Source organism: Nyctibius grandis, chromosome 1 (genome assembly GCF_013368605.1).
Source record: "Nyctibius grandis isolate bNycGra1 chromosome 1, bNycGra1.pri, whole genome shotgun sequence".
Taxonomy (NCBI): domain Eukaryota; kingdom Metazoa; phylum Chordata; class Aves; order Nyctibiiformes; family Nyctibiidae; genus Nyctibius; species Nyctibius grandis.
This window is the reverse complement of record NC_090658.1, coordinates 91,266,120-91,288,304: the sequence shown is the minus strand read 5'-3', so window position 1 is coordinate 91,288,304 and position 22,185 is coordinate 91,266,120. Positions and strand designations below refer to the sequence as shown.

The 22,185-nt window shown below is 42.7% G+C and overlaps 1 protein-coding gene across 3 annotated transcripts in view; it reads right to left on the bottom strand.

The window, feature by feature from the left end:
• The window catches only part of SYNCRIP (synaptotagmin binding cytoplasmic RNA interacting protein), a 27,976-nt gene extending 7,587 nt beyond the window's left edge, over positions 1–20,389 (bottom strand). For 2 of the 3 annotated variants that reach the window (XM_068395268.1, XM_068395277.1), the window contains exons 1-10: positions 20,216–20,299; positions 18,589–18,748; positions 17,591–17,709; positions 17,297–17,404; positions 15,465–15,578; positions 15,206–15,382; positions 8,538–8,673; positions 7,427–7,632; positions 2,288–2,437; positions 826–947 (exon numbers count right to left, since the gene is read on the bottom strand). In XM_068395268.1, the coding sequence (XP_068251369.1) occupies positions 826–947; positions 2,288–2,437; positions 7,427–7,632; positions 8,538–8,673; positions 15,206–15,382; positions 15,465–15,578; positions 17,297–17,404; positions 17,591–17,709; positions 18,589–18,736 (1,280 nt within the window). In that variant the 5' untranslated portion in view covers positions 18,737–18,748; positions 20,216–20,299. Of the gene's footprint in view, positions 1–825; positions 948–2,287; positions 2,438–7,426; positions 7,633–8,537; positions 8,674–15,205; positions 15,383–15,464; positions 15,579–17,296; positions 17,405–17,590; positions 17,710–18,588; positions 18,749–20,215 lie in introns of all 3 variants that reach the window. The other variant, XM_068395283.1, reaches the window with a different exon arrangement.
• Between the last annotated feature and the right edge of the window lie 1,796 nt (positions 20,390–22,185).

Sequence of the window (22,185 nt, the reverse complement as noted above, 5' to 3'; positions counted from 1 at the left end):
ATCCACTTCTTGCAGTAACACCAGATGCCCAAGGAAGAAGAACAAAAGGGCCAAGAAAGTTACGACAGCTATAAGCCGGGCAAACTTAACCAATTCCATGTGTACAGTAGGTCACCATCTGGAGATCTGTATTAATCTGGTAACCTCACTAGTCCGTCTTCTTGGATGCTGCACAGCAGCACTAGCAGAAGTTATTTTTGGAAACAAGGTGGGGGAGGGAAGATAGTTAGGAAAGCTACAAGATATCCAAGAAGAAAAACACATGAGAACATTAAGCAGAACACACTAGCAAGAAATGCCTTTTTTTCTTTTTCCATGTTCAGCATTCGTTAGTACAAGGTATCTACTAGTATGAGTTTATAAGCTTTATGAGCAGATCTGTCTTCTGGAAGTAGCAAAAAAGAATGTCAAGATCCTCCTTTCAGTGGGTACTTTACTAAACGGGGAGGGGGGGGGCTGTATCAGTACTGCTAAGCCTGCTGGGAGAACTGCATGTTGCTAAGCTCATCCATGTGACATACCAGTATGGAAGCACATCAAAGTTCAGAATAAAAAGAAGAGCGTACGTTTCATGACCTTCAAACATTTCCTCTGGTGCTCTCAGACTCAATGAGCAGAGCGAAACAGTACCTGAATTCTCACCAACACTACTACTAGACCTTAAGTAAAATCCAAACAACTTAAATGAATCCAACGTTTTCAGAGAAGCCAGAAAACCTGTATACACTATAGTATACCTACTAAAACACCCAGAAGTTCTAGTTCTGTAGGAGTGTACATGTCTTTCAGAAGTAATACAACACATGTGCATGCATTTACACTTACATCTGATTTTTAGCCGCTTGTCTCTGAGCTTTCCGTTCTTTTCTTTTTTGATCTGGTGGCTTAGCAAAAACAATTTCAATGTTTTCTCCCTCTAAATCTTTGCCATTCATTTCTTCCATTGCCTGAAGGAATTAACCAGACTTTAAATATACTTCTAAGCATATCTGAAGTTATTAATTTTATTCTATGTTTTAGAGCATGCATTTTAAAATTTGTTATCCAGAGCTAAAATAACAATATAAAGCTAAAAAAATTTTTAAACTAATCAGACAGCATAGTATTGCGGGTTCCAGAGTATATGCATTTCCTCTTGACTCTCAAACCAAGAACTGCATGTATCGGTTTAGAAATCTTTCACTCGAAACTGAAAATAGGCTTCCATCTTTGCAAGCTGTTTCAACTAGTGAAGTGACAGAACTGTCCTCTGAAAGCACAGATTTTGCAGTAAGGGAATAAATTTCTAATGTCAGCACACATGTAAACACTACTAAAGCCAGCGATCAGTATATGTTTTTATTCATTTTACTTGTAATAAATGTAACTTTCTTTTTAAACCAGAAGCCAAAAATTAGAATTTAACAGTCTCATTCTGACCAGAAAAAAACCCAGAACAAACCACCACCACCAGAAAAAAAAAAACAAAAAAAAAAACAAAAAAACACACACAAAAAAAAAAATCACCACCAACACAGACACATGTACAATTCTCACTGGTCACAGTAATTGCTAAAAGTTAAATTCAAGTAGGGAAATCCTAAAAATTCTACCACTTAGGGACTCTACATAGCTAAGCCTTGATGAGATACATATTCTATGAAAAGACTCTTTCCATCATCTTCCTAAGCATCTGCTTTAAGGCATCTGGACGAGTAAGAAAAACTTAATCCCCTTGGTACCCTGCATCCTCCCATAGAACATAAAAAAATAGAGAAGACTACAGGCAGGAGAGGAATTACACTTTCACTTCCTAATGACAGATGACAGGAGAAAAAACACCAATACCAGGCTAGCAAAATCCAGGAATGACAATTACTCAATTGTCCAGCACCTCTCATCAAAAAGAAAAGGTGCTTATTCCACACCATAAAAAGGAAGTCATTCTGTTCCTGGAAAATAAGAATATTACCTAAGTTTTTATCAGCTGCCCTAGAGAAACTGCTTTAGATTCTACCAATAATTTGGTGGGAAGTGTCATTCAACTTCTTGCACTTCAGTTTCAAATGATAACCTTAGATACTCATCAGCAGAATTACTTAGGATAGGCACATCTAAGATCCACTTTTCAAGCTAGCAACTGTGTCTTCCTAGGAGACACCCAGAGAGGACAAAATTATCAGTGAGAATGTGTTACCATTTCTCCAGACAGAGCTTTTTCTCAAGCTGAAAGAAGTATACAGTGTCTAAATGTTATGTTTAGCCACTACTTAGACACATACACATAATTACAGTCCTCTTCACTTACCTTTACAGCACCATCCCGTTCATCAAAATGAATGAAAGCATAGTCTTTTAGCTTCTTCACTCGCTCTAGCTTTCCAAATTGACTGAAGGCCTTTTCTAGTATCTCCTCTGTTACAGTATTGGCAAGATTGCGTACAAACAAAACTTTTACCTAAAAAAAAAAAAAAAAAAAAAACCAAAAAAAACCCAACAACTTAGAATTATGATCTAATTCCAAAACAGAAAATGAAGTTTGGCAGTACTGAAAACATAATTACATTTTATGTACATATACATGAATATGTATATTTATCTATTCATATGGCATGAGTTAACTCCAAAATTCTCTGACTGATAGAAATATTACATCTGTTTTCAAGCACGATTACGTACGTATTAGTATCCTGAAAATCATTCCAATTTGTGTTAATGCTTAAAAGAATCCTAGCAGCAGTAACTTTCAACTCGGAATACTGTCAAACTTCAAAGAAGGCAACCAGGATAGGTTACACACAAAATAATTAACTTATCAAAACATTTCATTGTTTAGACAGGTTTTTGCTCAGGTATTTGCAGACCAGTCATCACTATAATATCTGGGTAAGAGGTGACAGGCCTGCAGCTCTCAAGTTACTTAACTTGTGGCTCCCATGCTATTGCTACACCAAATAGCATCAGAACTGTGCTTGCCTGAGCAGTACTCAGTGACGTGAATCCACAGCTAGAAGAGAGAATGCAGACAGAGGGGATACGAAGGCTGACACTGCCCTTGGACCTTCTCACAAGTCAAACTGTGTCCTTCCCTTGAGGAACAGCCACCTCCAAATCACTCTGAAAGTCTACTCCCTCCCCCAGCTCTCTAAAGCATGCAATACGACTCTTAAGCTACACAAAGACTGCTATGTAGCTTGTAAGATCAGAGAGGCTGGTTATCTTTCAACTATTGAGATATGCCCTGTTAATTGCCTGATAGTGACTAAATCATTAATATAAAGTTTCATCAACCACCAGCTGCTTACAATAAAAGAAAATACAGAGCAGTCTGACAAATGCTCAAACAAGACTCTTATTTAATATAGCAGACAACGTACACTGGACACCAGGAATCACATGTTAGTGACCCGTTAGTATTTAAAGACTTGTCCTTGCATCCACACTGAGGTTGCACTAAATGACCATACATTAGCATGTTTGCATGATGTCATCCATGAGTTCTCACAATTTACAAGCCTCCGATTTGTTGGGGAGAGTCCCTTCCACACACTGCCACCATGCCCTCCCAGCCTAGTCACCTACTACCAAAGAATGCTCACAGTCTTGTCCTCCTACAATGCAGCTGCACATCAGCTCCAAAGACCTGCAACTTCTGTTCACATCCCCTCTGCTACTACTGGTTCCAAATTAGCTGATGACAAAAAGTGAGCATGGCAGCACTGACTTCCCACTCCTAACCCTGACGGTCAACACAAATAACACTGGGTGTGAAGGGACCAAAGAAAGCATGCTTAGGTTTTTGAAGCAGACTATTATCTCTACTCCCACCACATACAGGAACTCAATAAACCCAGACACCCTTTTTATAAGAATTACTATGTAATTAAGTTACAAATAAACAGGACAGACTTCCATAAATCTTTGTCTCACTCGCTAGCTAAACTAGGACGGGATGAAGAGTTTGGAAGAAGGGGTACTACAGATCATAAATCTGATCCAGTGTATCAACTCTAGTCTTTGGCAATAGTTACTCTTGATGATTCTCAGGAGATGACAAAAGTCATAGCCAGCTCCACGAGGAAAGCTGCTTCCTACTCTGTGTAAAGCTTCTCCTACATGCCTTGATGGTCAGCAGCAACCTTTATTTCTTGTAACTCTTATGTAATAACCATTTTAATAAACTGTCCTAATTGCTACCTTACCTTTATTTCATGAAAATGAATTACAGGAAGTTTTGTGATGTAATCACTGGTTTTAAAAACCAGTAACTGTCATTCAAACAAATGTTCCTTATTCTTGTACTTTAGGAAAGGATGAAAACTAGAATCTTGTAAGGAACTCTAAGTAGCTTTCCCTAATAAATCCACAATGACTGACATAGTGTCAGACATGGTTAACAACCTCAAAAATCACCACTTTTTTGTTACAAGATGCACTGACTAACACAGCATTTTTTAAAGAAGTAAAAAGCAACTAATTTAAATTTTTTCCAGTGTATACGAATCCATTAATCTCTTAACAGCTGAAATTTTTTATCACCTTTGGTCATGTTACAGGCTAAAAGTGTAGGTGAACCAGTCAAAGAAGATGTCAAAGCTAGGAGGCAGGTTAAAGCATAGGCTGAGAGATGAACCCATTTTTACTTCACTTAAGCTATCTAAATAGGGAAGAAAAAAAAAAAAAGAAGTCCTCTTCATTAAGGTTCATAGATTGTAACACCAAGGATCCATAAATACACACCTAACAAGGAATATACCCAGCAGCAGCACTGTCATAAAGGCAGAACTTGCTTTTAAAACTGAGTAAGATTAGAATACCCCCAAAACTTCCAGGATCCGCTCCTTTTCCTCCTTGTACCTACAGCACAAACACTTCAGACTTCATTACCACATTCTCCAAGGGTTACTAGCCCCATCTCCTGTCCTGTAATCTATCAGGCAGCCACAAGCATAAGACTGTGTAGCTGCTTAACCTGCCGCTCCAGAATGTCCTCTGTAGCCTCAGCCATGCTACAGAAGCCAAGTAAAACATTACGAAATTTATCTGCACTACAGGTATAAGAGGCATCAAAATAACACTTAGGAGAAATTATGCTATCAAAACAACTATTGGAAGTGGTGAAAAAAGTTACTTCGGACCAGAAATAAATTACTTAAACAATTATACTCTGATCTATCCGTACAAGCACTGATCTCCTATGGCACACATGTCTAGCTTCAGAACCTAGCTTTCTACCTCATCATGCTCAGGAACTTCATATTTTAGGTAATAGCCCATTTAAATTATAAGCATGCATCCATACAATACTCTGCACAACATTTAAGCAAAAGTCTGGAGAAGAAAGGAAAAAAGGCTCGAGTAAACATTTCAGAAACTCAAATTAGTAGGTTTCCATATATTGATGAAATGACATGCTGCTTCCACGAGGTATTTAGAACACTGCTGTTCACCTTCTGGCTACAAAGGTGAATCTGTCTTCCTCGTAGTTTGCTCTTATGGACTTGCTTTTCTAGTAGCCTTGACAAAAAAAAAAAAGGCCGATCAGGTGATTATTCTGATAAAAGCAAACTACTCCTCCTACTCACAGTGTTTCCTCCAGAGCGTTCTACCACAGGAATGGGTAAGACAAGGGTCAATAGCTCTCCCTTTGCTCCTGATTGACAGTACTCAGAAGCAATGACAGGCAACCTGCAGCTCACATCTGGGAGATTACTGACTGCAGCAGCAGCTCAACTGCTCCTTCTCTTAGAAGGAAGACAGCAATAAATAACAGAAAGTAAACCTAACACTTCCCTAAGTGCCAGATGTGGTCAGTTTCTCCGAATGTACAGTAAGTGGGTGAGAAACATTGGAGCAGAGACCTTCCTTGTTGCAAGAATAAACTAAGGGACAGAGCCAGCAAGAAAGATCAGACACCAATGCTTGTCTCAACTTTTGCCTTGAAACACAAGCTAGATGTTCTCCACGTTTTCAGTATTATCACTCCCATAATCTCACTTTTCCATATGTCAGCTCAAGCTCCACATGGCACTTAGAAGTATACAAGTTGTTTTTCAGCACATTTTCTCTATTTATGTTCCTTTCCCTTTCATGTCCCATTTCAAACACAAAACAATACAAGGCATTAACACATTCGAAAAACTGTGTGCAAAAATGGGGCAAACACTATCAAGCTTTCATTTCTCTAGTCTTTCACTCCCCACATCTGTAAACTTACTTAGGAAAGATACCTGATTATGTCCCCTATCACTTCCTGCTCATGTATTCAGTCATGTCAGCAAAAGTTCCTGCTCATTTATTTTAACAGTTTGCTGGATTAGGTCTCTTCTCTTTTGAGCCAAGAAGCTGAACAGATAGGCCGCCATATTTAGGAAGTGCCAACTTTGACAAATTTTACCTGCAAGACTCTTCCCCACTGCTGATAGCGTATGATGCTGGGCAAGAAAAATAAAGTCTGCAGACAGGGTAGACCAAAAGCTTCTGTAATACCTGTATTACAAAAGCACCTTTTTCCCTAAAATGAGCCCCCACCCCAACCCTTTTCCCTTATGGCTCACCAAAGAGGAGATCCCAGCCAAGCTATCTTACTAGGTCCATCAAAGTAGGACTCCAGCAAGTGACGTGTCTCAGATGAGAGTAAAAGCACAGACGAAAAGCAAGCAAAGAGAAAGAGATAAGGAAATGAGCTAGCTAGGAGCTTCCATGAAACAACTCAGCTACACAACATAACTGAAAAAGACAGGGTTGGGCATTATCTGATGGAAAAAAAAAAAAAAAATCAGGTAATTAGTTTCTGGCAAAATATCACACACATATAGAAACTCTGCTACAACGCACTTCAAAATGTTAACAGTCCAGACTTCGGTTTCACTGAAATATTCAAAATCCAAAGTATTACTAGTCTTAGTACTTTAAGGAACTGACTCCTCCCAAATTAAAAATAAAAATACAGACTTCCAACTACAAAGTAATTGTCTGACTTCTTAGAACTAACTGCTAAAGGCAACTTTGAAAATACATCTGTGCATCTTACTGACATGTTCCAATGCTTAAGTGATAAACAAGTTCCAGGTTTAAAAAGAATTAAGGCTTGTTCTGTGATCACATCTAGATTTCCATCCCTCCAAATATTAAGCTACAAAATAATTTTAACTTTTGGGGACACCACCATCACTTCCAGATGAGAAATTAAGTACACTAGGCCTATCTGTCATTTTGGTAAGAACTATGTTCAACAATCAGCCTTGGCAGCACAAAATAACATCAGTCAATAGAGCTTTTAAATTCACAACAATTCTAGAGTGTATTCGTATTTTTATCATCTCACCTACAACATCTCTGTCAAAAAGGCTGAAAGACACTATTGAAACTTGGGCTAATGTCAGGAAGTACTTACTTTGGAACAAGGCACTTTAAATGTATTATGATTCCCTTATAGCTTTATTACCTTTGCCATGACTTCAGGATCTGGGTCTTCTATAGGGTCAGCCCATTCAACCGTAACAACATTTCCCCAGACTTTCACTTTGCCACTCATTAACCTACGTCTGGCCTGAGCGGCAGTTTTGTGATCTTCATATTCAAGGAAACAGAAACCCCGGTTCTTTTTCTTGTCATCAGGCTGATGATACAATATGACATCTGTAAGACCCTCTGAAATAAAGCAAAATATTTATTTGTTATGGCTTCAATCCAGGAATTTGTATTATAAAGTCAGGATTATCTTTCTCATCAGTATGCATCTGACAAGTGGTTCCAAAAAAGCACAAACATGCTAGACTTTTGAGACCATGTACATAATAAAATTTCCCTACCTTCAAGACAAGTATTTTCAAAGAGAAACATTAGACTACCCCAACTTAGGTTCCATTTTTATTAAGTGAAGAAAGCTTTGTAGCTATGGAAGAGTACCCTTCCCTCTAACTGAAGGGAGAAGAGAGAAGGACAGCCAGAAGTTGCACTTTGTCAGTTCTCCTCTCAAAGCCCTTAGTCACACCACTTATTAGCATGTGTTTTCCACAGATGTCTAAACAAGAGATCAAACTTGCATGATTTTAAGACATGTAAAAAGTTTCAGTGTTGCTCCAAGGAACCTGAAGTATATCATTCCGTAACAGAGAAAGCCATCAAATGTTACCTTTGCCAGGTTATATGTCATTACCAAAAAGAGATCCTTATCAAATCATTAAGAATTCTGAAGCACAGAACTAGTTACGTTCCCCAACCTGCTTCAGTTTTTTGCCTTGAGAAGTTTTAAAACATCCAGTAGTACTGAAACAATTAAACTATCTATTTCTTTGGATGGCTTTTTTAAACATTACACACTTATTCTCTAGGTAGAACTTGAAACCACACATCTAGTCTAATCACAAGTGTTTCAGCCCCTTGCACAACAACAGTTTAAAAAAAACCCCACATCTAAAAGTCGGGACAAACGCTGAGTGGTCTTTGTTTGGATTCATCATCATTCAACCATAAGCCAAAAGATGGTGAAGAAAGTTCATCACTGATCATGTTTGACATCTCTCCAGCTCTACAAAACATAGCTATTGACTTACCTGTTACTTTGCTAAATTCTTCAACAATTTGCTCCTTGGTTTTACTCTTAGGAATAGAACCAACAAAAAGCCTATTATTGGCAACAGAGATGCATACACCAATGTGTTTTCCAGAACGAATTTCATGGTTGTTGTACTGAAAGAAAAACAATTGGACAATCATCAGTTACAGATAATGTTCACTCCCCTTCAACAGAAGCATACCAAATATTTTACTTTTGCAAACATTAGCATTTAGTAATATATTAAATTCTTTGGAGATTTATACATCCTTATGATGCACATTCAACTGTTCTGAAGTATACCCATGTTCTCTAAGGTATCTCCACAACTTCAGCCAACAATTGTTCTTCCCTTCTTGTTCAAGCCTCTTTCTTAATACATGTTTATTTAGAGACTTTTTCATGTAGAACCATGAAAGGTAAATCCTACATACAAGTCATCAAGGTCAAGGCTTCTCCCTCCACAACAATGCAGAAAAAAAATGCAAGTTCCTCTACAGACTCTATGTATGAATTCTTGAATTGCACGTAATACAAGAGAGGAGTTACAATTAAAGTCAGATTCCCTTCTAAAGTTCCATAGTTAACAAAAGAAAGAGAGCCGTGATCAGGTCTTCTCCTCAAAATGTGCAAGAGCAACTGCAAACACTTTCCAAAGCACATAGATTACATATGTAAAGATAGTAAACAGCAAGAACAACCTTCTACTGACTTGAAATCCTAAGACTTCTGTTTAAGTGCTTCTCCCGTAACAGATTGTTTAGAAGACAGCCTGAACAAGTCAGCAGTTTAAGGGGAAAAAAAAAAAAAAAAAAGTATTACTGTAGACATCTGTTGACAAAAAATGCCTTTCATTGAGATGCAGACACAGACATGCATCATCCAAACAAGCAGCAGGGAGGTCAACTGGTGGTACATCAACCCCTTTCCAACACGAAGCCCTGCAACAGACAGTTCTTTAGCTAGGAAAATTTATTTTGTGGTCAACATCTTATTGACAAGTAGCAGGACAGCTTTTTAAAATTTAATCTAGCTATTTACTCTATGAGTTATTTTGTGTTTGGTGGTAAACTTTCCTGCATAAGCAAGTTCTCCCACACCCCTTCTTGCTTTGTCCACTAAAATCAGGGTGAAGATGTTTGTTTATATTTATCTCATGCAAACAAAAACTACATCACTGAAAATTTTCAAAGTTAGCCAACTGCGTGAAAAGTGAGCTAAAAGGGGAACTGTATATGTGAAAAGGATTTGGAGTGGCATGTTCCCAACTACTTATGTCTCAAAACATAGTAGGATACAGTAAAGGACTTCTGTCTCCCTATCTGTTGCCCATGTGGCAGAGGAACTGTTGATTTTAAAGTAGGAAACAGCTGCATAGGAAGACTTTCTATATATTACTATCACAAATAAACAGACTTATACACATTAATGAAGAGACAAGATTACACTAGGTCAAAAAAAATCCTTTAAATACCTTTCAAAAAGCTGACAGTTTACTAGTCTGGAAGCAAGACAGAAACTGATTCTTCATTAACTTAAGTGTACATTAGGAAACAATTTCTTTACATTAGAAAGCATTTTTTTGACCAAGAGGGTGGAAAAACACTGGAACAGGCTTCCTAGAGAGGTGGTCAATGCCCCAAGCCTGTCAGTGTTTAAGAGGCATTTGGACAATGCACTTAGTAATAACGATTTAACTTTGGTTAGCCCTTAAGTGGTCAGGCAGTTGGACTAGATGATCGTTGTAGGTCCCTTCCAACTGAAATATTCTATTCTATACGGATAATAGAAGATACTATCCAACTGTTCCTGTTAAAGTCTAAGATTAAAGTTTGACTATACATTTAACCCAAAAAGAGCCTCTCATACAACTCATGGCAACAAAATAGTATTTCATAACCTAAATATGTAAAATATTCTACTATATTGCAATTCCACAGTCACAGTAGTTTCTAGTATTTTTTTCATAGTGCAATACATTAACTACTAATTTTCATTGTATGTTTCCCTTAACACAGAGACAGAGTCTTGAATTAGGTGCTCTGGAATATAAAGTTTGTGGTTTTCAGGTAACTAGTTTGCATACCATCTGTAAACTTAGATTGGACATGAACAGGCCCAAATCATGATCTGGGTAAAGTGCCAAAACAGGCTACCAAATTAGCTACGTCAGCGTACTGCTTCCCCCTCCTGTCACCACTGAATCAACGCCTGAAGTTAGGTAACAGAGATACTACTACCCTCCAGACACTTTGATAGATTTTTGTTTTTGCTAAGTTCTGTAAGAACCTACTCACAAACAGGTCAAAGTATGCATAAGGTCTGTCTTGTCATTTTATCCACTTAAACTTTCACCAGCAATTTTAGTTTATTTCCAGCAGCAAATGGCAAGTTGTACTGCTATGCATAGCTGGCAAACTGCTTAAGAGGCGTATCTGCGTAACTCACTTGTACCTACACTTGGATCAAGCTTACACAGAATCACAGAATCACAGAATGTTAGGGATTGGAAGGGACCTCGAAAGATCATCTAGTCCAATCCCCCTGCCGGAGCAGGATTGCCTAGACCATATCACACAGGAACGCGTCCAGGCGGGTTTTGAATGTCTCCAGAGAAGGAGACTCCACAACCTCTCTGGGCAGCCTGTTCCAGTGTTCGGTCACCCTTACAGTAAAGAAGTTTTTCCTCATATTTAAGTGGAACCTCCTGTGTTCCAGCTTGCACCCATTGCCCCTTGTCCTGTCAAGGGATGTCACTGAGAAGAGCCTGGCTCCATCCTCATGACACTTGCCCTTTACATATTTATAAACATTAATGAGGTCACCCCTCAGTCTCCTCTTCTCCAAGCTAAAGAGACCCAGCTCCCTCAGCCTCTCCTCATAAGGGAGATGTTCCACTCCCTTAATCATCTTCGTGGCTCTGCGCTGGACTCTCTCTAGCAGTTCCCTGTCCTTCTTGAACTGAGGGGCCCAGAACTGGACACAATACTCCAGATGCGGCCTCACCAGGGCAGAGTAGAGGGGGAGGAGAACCTCTCTTGACCTGCTAACCACACCCCTTCTAATACAGCCCAGGATGCCATTGGCCTTCTTGGCCACAAGGGCACACTACTGGCTCATGGTCATCCTGCTGTCCACTAGGACCCCCAGGTCCCTTTCCCCTACGCTGGTCTCCAACAGCTCTGCCCCCAACTTGTACTGGTACATGGGGTTGTTCTTGCCCAGATGCAGGACTCTACACTTGCCCTTGTTATATTTCATTAAATTTCTCCCCGCCCAACTCTCCAGCCTGTCCAGGTCCCTCTGAATGGCTGCGCAGCCTTCCGGCGCATCAGCCACTCCTCCCAGTTTTGTGTCATCAGCGAACTTGCTGACAGCGCACTCTAATCCCTCATCCAAATCATTAATGAAAATATTGAATAGAACTGGTCCCAGTACCGACCCTTGTGGGACTCCGCTAGACACAGGCCTCCAACTGGACTCAGTCCCATTGACCACCACTCTCTGGCTTCTTTCCTTCAGCCAGTTCACAATCCACCTCACTACCCGATCATCCAGACCACAATTCCTCAGTTTAGCTGCGAGGATGCTGTGGGAGATCGTGTCAAACGCTTTACTGAAATTGAGATAGACCACATCCACAGCTTTACCATCATCTATCCACTGGGTTACATCCTCATAAAAGGCTATCAAGTTGGTTAAGCATGACTTCCCGTTGATGAAGCCATGCTGAGTGCCCCTAATGATCCCCCTATCCTTGATGTGCCTAGAGACAGCACCAAGAACAAGTTGTTCCATCACCTTTCCGGGGATGGAGGTGAGGCTGACCGGTCTATAGTTACCCAGGTCCTCCTTCTTGCCCTTTTTGAAGACTGGAGTGACATTCGCTTTCCTCCAGTCCTCAGGCACCTCTCCCGTTGCCCACGACTTAGCAAAGATGATGGAGAGTGGCCTAGCAACACTTGCTCTAGTTAAAAACACACCATATGCTACTACAGTTTTCAGTATGTTTTCCTACTAGCTTCACCTCAAGTATTTATCCTGTACATGTCTATAGTAACTTAAATCACTCAGAAATCTTTTGAAAAACTGAAATCTAACAAATTCATATGAAATAGGAGGGAGAACTGAACATGTGTGAAGGAATACAACTGGAGTTATAAATCTTAACTCAAACAGTACAAAACAGAAGGTAAACACAAAGACATTAACAGGAAAAAAAATGCCTGGGGTTAAAAAAAATAAAATCAGACTTCTAACAGTCAGTGCTTCTGTGAACATCTGACATACCACTTCTACTTAAGCAGCAAGGGTTAATCACACTGGACTATGTTCTGGACATAAAATTAACTACTGCTCCTATCTGTAAGTCTTCTCAGTATCACGTCAGAGCATCACTCCATTTTTATCTCAAGCACAGCCCCAAAAGTATTTCAAACACGATTTTGGGAATTCTCCCCTTTTTAAAGTGGCTTAAAAATACATATGCATAAACAAAATCAAGGCTTCAACCTTATAAATGACAAGATTTCTTCTGGTTAATTAATAGGGTAAGTCACCATTACGTTTATCCAAAAAATTTAGTTCAGTTTTACACTAAGTTGTTATAATGACTGTGGATGATACAACAGCCACACAAATATGAATTGTATGCAAAATATGTTACACCAACTGCAAGAGCCTGAACACGGGTCAGTTTATTCTCTGCTGTCATTTGGGTATCGACAAAACCTCATAGCTGTCTCTTGTTACTCAGAAGCCTATAGGCAATGCAGATTTTTGTTTTCATTTTTGCTATACTTCACAGAGTCCTGAACGGAAACAGAAAAGAAAGCCTCTGGGGAAGAAGATGGGAAATGACAGAAGCAGCCCTATCCCAGGGAGTCTAGAAAGCTGGGAAATAAGTTATATACACATCAGAAGATAACAGGTAGTATCCAAAATAATATCACCTGTTAAAATACTAGGATATTAAAATGGCTATGACCAACTGTTCAGCATTTCTAAGAGGTCTTTCAGCAGCCTCTCCCATGAATGTGTGAACAATACAAGTGATGATAGACCTACGATTTTCAACTGAGCTCTACAGCCATGTTTTGCTAGTACCCCTACAAATCACTCCGAGACAACTTGGGAAACTTATACACCAAACTAGCCAACCAAATACAGTTAGAAACATTCAAAAGCTGACAAATGCCACAGCATCCAATTTAAAACTAACGCTGCCCTCAAAGAGGTTAGCATGAAGGCTGAAAAACTGCCCCATGAATTGCAACACTTTTCAACTATTACAACTCAGCGGCTATTTAACAGAAAACCAGAACACAACGCTTTTTTTCCTGCATATCAAAGATCAGGTATAAAGGGACACCAAGTACCTCCTTTCCTTGTATCATTTAGTGGAAGACTGAAGTCAGGATCTGATGTTACTTTTATGGAAACACAACCTGAATGACTTCTCAGAGCGTGCTGCCTTTAAGCAAAATCCAGCTAAGTGAAGAAAAAATCCTTTTTTGTTCATTTACTATGTGCGCCTGAGAACATATTTGATTTGATTCACTGTTTTGCTAAGTCATGTGCATCAACTCTTAGAGTTCACACGCAATATAAATAGCTAGGGTGACAATGAAAGTACAAAGAGGTATAATGCAGCTATCTTCAGGAACACCAACCATTCTTATTTGAAAAGCTAAACAGCATATACCAGATATTTTTGTACTTCCACTGTTCTAGATATTTCTATACTTTTTCAAAACACATTGATTTGTCTCCACCAACTGACTTACATTATTAATATGTCAACAGGGTACCTTAATGTTTTAAGATGTACCTTATTACAAAACAGATATTTTAGCCCTATTATATTAACACAGTATCAGTACACCTCAGAATGAGTATGGTTAGCACTCTTGAGGGTCATACCTGCACATGATTTTGGCCACATCAATGTAGTAGTAATTAGCTCAAAAAATTCAAATTCAGCTTAATTAGAAAAACAAGGGAGCAGTCCAAGGATCAGGGTGGTGTTTCTCTCCTCCCTCTTTTTTAGTGATGAATACTTCATGCATAAAACCCGGAAAGCTTATCAAGAGTAGCCTATTCCTTACATCAAACTGTCACACCTCTGTGTAAAACGGATTAAATGTTTTTCAACCTGGCAGGACTGATGACTTTTCCCAGACAGCTGCAAACAGAACAGACCTTAACACTCCGGAGTGACTCTTTCCCATCCGAAGCCTCTTAGGGAACCCTGTGCCTTCAGGCACATGCTACCAGCGGGGCCCCCTGCTGGTGCACCGGCACATCAGGAATCCCAGACAACCTGACCCACACTCCCTGCAACCCACACACTGCTTCTCCCCACAACTCATCCAGACACAGACAGCTCAGAAGTCACTACTGCTAATACAACTTTTGTTAATAGTAAAGGCTCATCTAACTGGACCAAGCAGCAGACCAACTGCTTTTTTTCCTTTTCATGTCCCCAATACAGTCAGTAGAAATTTATATACGATGTGGACATACTTAAAAACACCTAGGGGACATCTATGAAATAATCTAACAAGGACAGTTTCATCTTAAGCATTTAAGCATTAGGATCAGGACAACTGCTTGTAAGCCAGAGAGTGTTCTTAAAAAAAAAAAAAAAAATCCAAAAAAACTTACCAGTTTAACAGCTTCCTGAGCTGCCTCTTTAGTACAAAAAGTGACAAAAGCATATCCTCTATTTAGACCAGTTAGTGGATCCATCATTAAGCGGAGATCCCATATAGGGCCAGCTTTCTCAAATAATGGAACAAGTTCATCTTCAAACAAGTCTCTTGGAATCTTGCCCACAAATATCTACAACAGACATACAGAGTGTTGTTTATAAAAAATACTTCCAATGAATAAGAATACATCTACGCAAACATCTCTTCCTTACCTCTGTACCAACAGAAGGTTGCTGTCCTGAATACACAGACTCTGGAGGAGGTCCACCATACTTTCTCTGTCCAGTAGTCACATCAAGAGTGTAGCCGGTTCTCTCCAAGAGTGCCTTCAATTAAGAAACTTAAAATTTTAAAACCATATACAAATTGAGCTAGTTTAGATGCACTTCATTCAGAAACAGACATGCTCATAATTCCTCTTAAACTGTACTGCTTTGAAACTCCCACAGGCAAACAAGCCTGCTGCTAGTACTTCAAGAAACTTGCAGAGCAATTATTAGAACTATCAGGAAAAGAAACACTGCTAAAAAATTAGAGATTCACATAGAGTTTTCCCAATTCCTTCATTTTCATACAAAAAAGAGGCCAAGTAATAGAACAGCGAGCTTCCCTTTAATTAGGAAGATCTCTGCCTGAGCCACTTCTTGTTTTGGCACGTCCAATCCTGCAAACATTTACGCACAGGAGTTCCCTTCACTTAATGAGATTACTCATAAGTGTGAAGTAAAAGAACGCATGTTTAAGTGCTTACACCCCTGGAACACTGTACTGACTGCTTCAGGTATCCCACCACTGAAGTGGTAGTACTATTTCCTTTCTCCTATCCTCCCCCCGCCCCAGCCCTCAAATTCCTTCTGGGCACATACAGCATCCCAGCACAACTGATCCTCACTAGAATCACTGCATACAGTTACAGATAAGACTACCAATTTAACATGTTAGATGAAACTCAGTATTCAAATATGTAACAAGAAACTCCTCCAAAATTAGTGTCTCTTAATAATTTTGTACAAAGACAAACAAACTCTACACATGAAAGAAACAGCACGTTAAACAAGCCTAATTATAATCAAGAGTTAGTAATTTTATAACTGGAAAACTGCATAGTTATTTTAAATGCTATAGCCACCTGCAGTAAAAGCTATGTTGCTTTAAGTTAGTTAACTAACTCCCTCATATTGTTGTTGGTTTATGGGGTAGTGACTAAAACTGTGTCAGTTTTTTGAATTTATAATTCATGGCATCGCAGCCTCAAAATCAGGAGAAAAAAGATTTTCTAGTTTTGTCAGCTACATAGCTATCTGTAATATATAATACATTCATTTTGCAGTTTACGCATGAAAAGTTAAAGATGAAATATTCTCTCGCTTTTTAAGACATCAACTAAGCATGCTTAGATGGTTTTCCTTTCCCTAAGCTCTGGTAAAGTTGCTCATCACAGAATTGTAAAATAAATCACAGTATGCCTAACTTGAGATAGGAGTCTCTTGCTAGCAGAAGACTCTGTTCAACAAATAACATGTCCACTACTAAGACAGTTTGGGGTACAGTTTATGAGAACAGTGATTATGTCATAAGAAGTGAGCTAAATCCTAAATCCATTACAATCTGTCTTTTCAGACATGTGGTGTCTCCTCTCTGTTGTGGAGTTGCTTTAAACTGAAGGGAAAAAAAAAAAAACCACAAACCATACAAAACCAACCACTAGTAGCTGAAGTTACGCATTCTGAACTCAAAGATCTGTGCTGACAAGTTTCTGAAAACTTAACTGTCAAATAGAACTGTCTCAACTAGACAGAAAGCAAACTGTCAAATCTTTTTCCCTTTTATATACATGGAGTTCCAGTAATTAACAGTATATTAAGTTTCCTCTTGAAGAGGATGAAGCATAAGAAAAATGCAAGTGACAGCTTTCAAATAATGACAAAAAATCTAAAATAGCCTTTTTAAGAAAAGCACAGTCCCAAAAGAATCAAGGTATCTGTCACAACAGCTTTGAAAAACCACAGACAGACAACATAACTTTTATCTTTTCGGCACATACCTTAATTTTTGCCTCATCTGGTCCTTTGCTAGAATCTGCCACCTTGGTCCCCTGTTTTTCCCTCTGCCTGTATGTCTTCATGACTCCACATAAAAAGGCACTTTTGTTCTGCAAAAGAAAGATTAATCTTCAGTTCTGGAAACATGACAAGCCAGAATCTAATTTTATCTTGAACTAATATAGTGCCTGTTTTACATATCACATATGGATCACTTAAGAGACTTAAGCAAACCTCTTGCCAGTCAACTAGTAGTTTATCCCTCAACAATTATATTCTAAATTGTTTAACATTACCTGAACATGTGAGAGATCACTGTCTTTAAACTGCTGAAGCACTGCCAATGCACCTTCTTCATTAAATTCCTTTAAAGCTTCAATAGCTCTTTCATCTAGATCACTATGTGCAACTAGCCCTAGAGAAAAGAAAAAAAATTACTATTTTGGGCAGCAATCTTTGTTTAACCACATTTAACACATCTAACACATTTCAGTGACCCCTAAATCAATCCCTGATTAACATAAGTTACTATACCTAAGAAATCACTTAGTCCTCTTAGAAGTAAACATTTAAGTGTATTTAACCTTTTTTCATCAAAAAGTGTCAAAAAAAGTTAAGATTCAGAGTAACAGTTACTGCATTTATGTATTTTTTGACTTCTGTTAAACCCAGAAGTTACACAGGCCAAGTTTATCTTCAATATCCCGAAGCTGAATTCAGAAGGATCTATCAAAACCTGACACAGCTTGCCCAGCAATGGTACCTTGGCACAGTCTGAGAAGACTATAAGGCTAAATAAACTGCAGCACTAAAAGTGACCACCGCAATCCAAAAATCAAGCTTAAAAAATGCTAGATATTACCATGTCTGAGAGAACCAATACAATAACCTTTGCATACATGAGCCCATATACTATGTCATGAAGTATCATTTACATGAAAATATGAATACCAAGGCTTCAGTTACTCACAGTTACCTACAACTACTGTAAAAAATGCACAAAGACCACATCACCTACTCCTCCTAAAAATCATGTGCTGCCTATTCCAGCTGTTGCTATGGTCACCTGCATACTTTTCCTTCTTCCCACCCCTCAGCCCAAATACTCTGGCCCAAGACTTTTCCCTGAAAAATACTATGACAAATTAAAGCACTGAATAGAAAACATCCACAGATTTTGGTAAGCCTGCAGTTCCCATACTTTTGGAAACCACAAAAAGTTGCTATTTTAGCCCAAAGACAGCAGAATCCAATAAAATACTGTAAGTGTGGTATTGCAACTTTTATATCTTACCTGCGACGTAAATTTCGTCTAGTTTTTCAGCAACTTTCTGTGGTAAACCAGCATCAAGCAATGTCTGGAAATGCTCAGAATGGGTAACTGCAGCAGAAGTATCCATGGGCTCTTCAGTACCATTCCCATTAACATGTTCAGTAGCCATGTTTCCAGATATCTGTTCAAATGCAATAAGCATCATAATTAAGCTAAAAATATCTTCAAGTAGAACAATTCAAGTGACAATACATGCAACAGACTGCTCTAGTCTTGCCCAGAAAAGAAAAAAAAATCGTAGACCACTTCCCTGACACTTTTTAGTTTCGGAAGACACAGAAAATTCCTCAAAAGAAGCACTAACACAAAGGAAAGCCCTAACACCACTGCCTAGCGGGGGTGGGGTAGCTTTCACTGCAGGTTTTACACAACCCAGCCAGACACACTGACTCACCTCCCTCTCTGTCTCTCTAACACACTCCCTAAGAGGCTCTGAACAAGTTAGAAGTGGAGCAAGAAGCCAATGGCGGGGGTGGGAGGAAAGGCAAACCTGCCACATGCAGCCGCTGCTACCGCCGCGATACCGTCACTGACACCCGCTCCTGCCTCCACCTCCCGCCGCAAACCGGCTGTCCCCCGGAGCGAGCCACCTCTCCAGGCCCCAGGCGCGGCCGGGATCCCTTCCCGCCTCCACTCCGGTGTCGGCCGGGCAAGCGAGCGGAACAAAGCGCTCTTCCCAGTCCGCACCCACCCACGGTGGCGGCGGCAGCGGCAGCCGCCATGAGCCCGATGGAAACACGTGCTCTGCGCGTTCAGATGTCCTACAACTTCCTCCAGTGACCGACTTCCCCCCCTCCCCGCCACACTCCCGCGGGAGGAGCGGCTCCCCCGAGCCCCGAGCCCCGGCCATTCCCCACCTCTCACCCTATTCCCCCCGGAGAGCGGTTGCAACACCCCGGGCCCGATTTCACCACTCGGCCGGGAGCTCGCGGCGCCTCCCGGCCCCGCCACCACCCCCCAAGCCACACTTCTCCCCGAAACAATGCAGGGGCCCGCCGCCAGCCCCGTCTCCCGGCCGGGAAACGCCGCTGCCCGCCGCCCACCGCCTCACGACGTGACCGGGGACACGCGCGACCCGAGCGGTCCTCCCCACGCACACGCCGGGCATCGAGGTGGCGGCTCGCCCCGCTGCGGAGCGGCTCCCCCCGGCCCAGCCCCTCACGGGCAATGAATGGAGCGGCGGAGCCGGCAGGACAATGAGGCGAGAGCCACGCGCCCCGCGCGGGGCCGGCCCGGGTCCCCCCGGCCGCCACCGCCTCCCCAGCGCTGGCCAGCTGCTGGGCCTACTGCGCGGGCACCGGCCCAGCCCGGCCGCCCCCCGCCCGACAGCAGCGGCCACGAAGGCAGCCAGCTCCTCCACCCATCACGCAGCGCCTGGCAGCCGGGCCCTGGCCCGACAGCGCTGCAGGGCCCCAGCGTGCGTCTCCCGCCCCGCCTGCCAGCTCCTCTCCGCCGCCTCAACCCCCTCTGCCGCCCGGCCCGGCCCTGCCCCGGCCCGCTCCCACCCCGCTCCGCGGGCGGCTGCCGCTGCTCTGAGCCGCGGCGAGCCCGAGCCCGCCAGCCCGCCCGCCGGCGCCCAGCGACTGACCTGTCGCTGCGGGGGTGAAACGCCGTGCGAAGGGGCTCGGGGCGCGGGTAGCGGCTCGGCGTGCTGAGGAGCTGCCCCCCTTCTCCGCTCCCTCGGTGTGTCCGGACAGTGTACTGGAGCTGGCGTAAAATGGCGGCCGCTCGAGCGCTCACGCCGCTGCTGGCACCAGCCCCAGCCCCTTCCACTCGGCTCGGGGGGGCGGGGGGGGAGAGGAGGAGGTGCCGCGCGCGCTGGCGCAGCCCCAAACCCGGGGTCTCCCAGGCAGCTCCGCAAGGGTTATCGCCTCGCCCCGCCCGCCGGGCTGCCCGCGCGCGCCCGCCCCGCCCTCGCGCTGTCTCCTGCCCTCCCTTCCGTCCCCCCACGCGCTTTGCGTTCCATGCGGAGCGGCGCGCGCTGCCCTCTCCCCGGCGCCCGGGTGGAACGTCCGCCGGCGGGGGCGCGCGGCCCCGCGCACGCGCAGGCTGCGCGCTGCCGAGAGAGGAGACGGCGGCGGCGGGACGGTCCCCGCGGGGGTGACGGGGCGTTGTGGGGCGCGCCCGGCCGCCCCGGCGCCTTCCGCGCCGCCCTTGCACCTGTGCGGGGGCCAACGCGAAAAAGGACGCTGGCGGAGCGGCTCGCCGGGCCGGCCGGGGATTGGGCGAGCGGCCGTTCCCACGGCGCGCAGGTGGCACAAAGGGGACCGCCGCGGCCGGAGGCGGGGAGTCCCGGCCCGCGGCGGGGGGGGACGGAGGAGACAAAGCCACGCAGACAAAGGGAGGGGAGAGCGGCGCTTTGTGTGGCTGCCGGCCAGCCGAGAGCCCGGCAGCGCTGCGCTGCCGCCGCAGCCGCGCTCGTCGGTCCCGCTGTGGAGACGGGAGGCGGCTCACCGCCGTGCCCGAGGGGCGCCCGGGGCTCTGCCCCTCACCACGGGCGGGCTCCCCGCCCGACTCGCCCCTCCGTAGCCGTTGTGCGTTGGGAGATTTTTTTCGGAAAGGGAACGGGAGTTTCCCCTCAGCGGCTGAAGCGCCGGCGTTGAACGGCCCCGGGCGGTGGTCGGCGGGGTGGGGAGGAGCGGGCAGCAGCAGGGCCGGGGTGTCGGGCAGCCCCGCCGAAATTCCATGGCATGCCCGGAGAAACGAGGCCTTTGCCCCGTACCCACCCTTCGAGCGTCCCTCCGTTTATGATTTAACTTTCCCGTGCTGGTTCCCTGGGGAAGGTGGGTTTAACCCCACAACGTTGTCAGCTGCAGGTCCCTTGCTTGGGACCCTTGTTGCACGCTTCTGAATTCCGGTTCCTAACACATCTCACTTGCACACATCTCACACGAGAAACTTGGAAACCAACCTAATAAGCTCTGCCAGACCTGCAACTCCAGATAAAGACAGCGAAACGAAGGCAGGAAAGCACACACAGCATTACTCACTTCCTCAGAGGCAGCTCAGGGACAAGCTGCCCAACTACCGCTGCCCCTCAGCCCAGCCAAACACCTTCAGTATATCTCGTGTTTTAAAAGTACTTAAACCTGCACAGTGGAGCAAGCACAAACAATTACAGAGTTAGTTCACTGTCAACAAATACTCACATGCTGGTATGTAAGTATGTGAAAGGTACAACTGGTTTTCAGTGAGACAAGAAAAATCTCTTCAAGTACTTTAATACAGTAAAACTTCATTAAAAACTGAACCACTCCACAGGTTAGTCTGAAATAGCAACAAATACAAGGCAGCTGTACACTATCAACTATTCCAGCTGATTTATAATTTGAAAGTCTCATTAAAAATCATTTTTACTCAAACTTTTCCTCCATGTTTAAAAAACTTTTAGAAATTAAACTTTCTGGAAAAATAATCCTAGGAAAATAAAAGCTTTTTTCAGTGAAAAATTGCATGGTATTTTTAATCATGTACTTTATAAAAATGTGAATACTTTGCACCTTTCAAAAATTTATAACTTTCTCCAAAAATACAGCTAGCAGCTGGGCAATGAGAGTA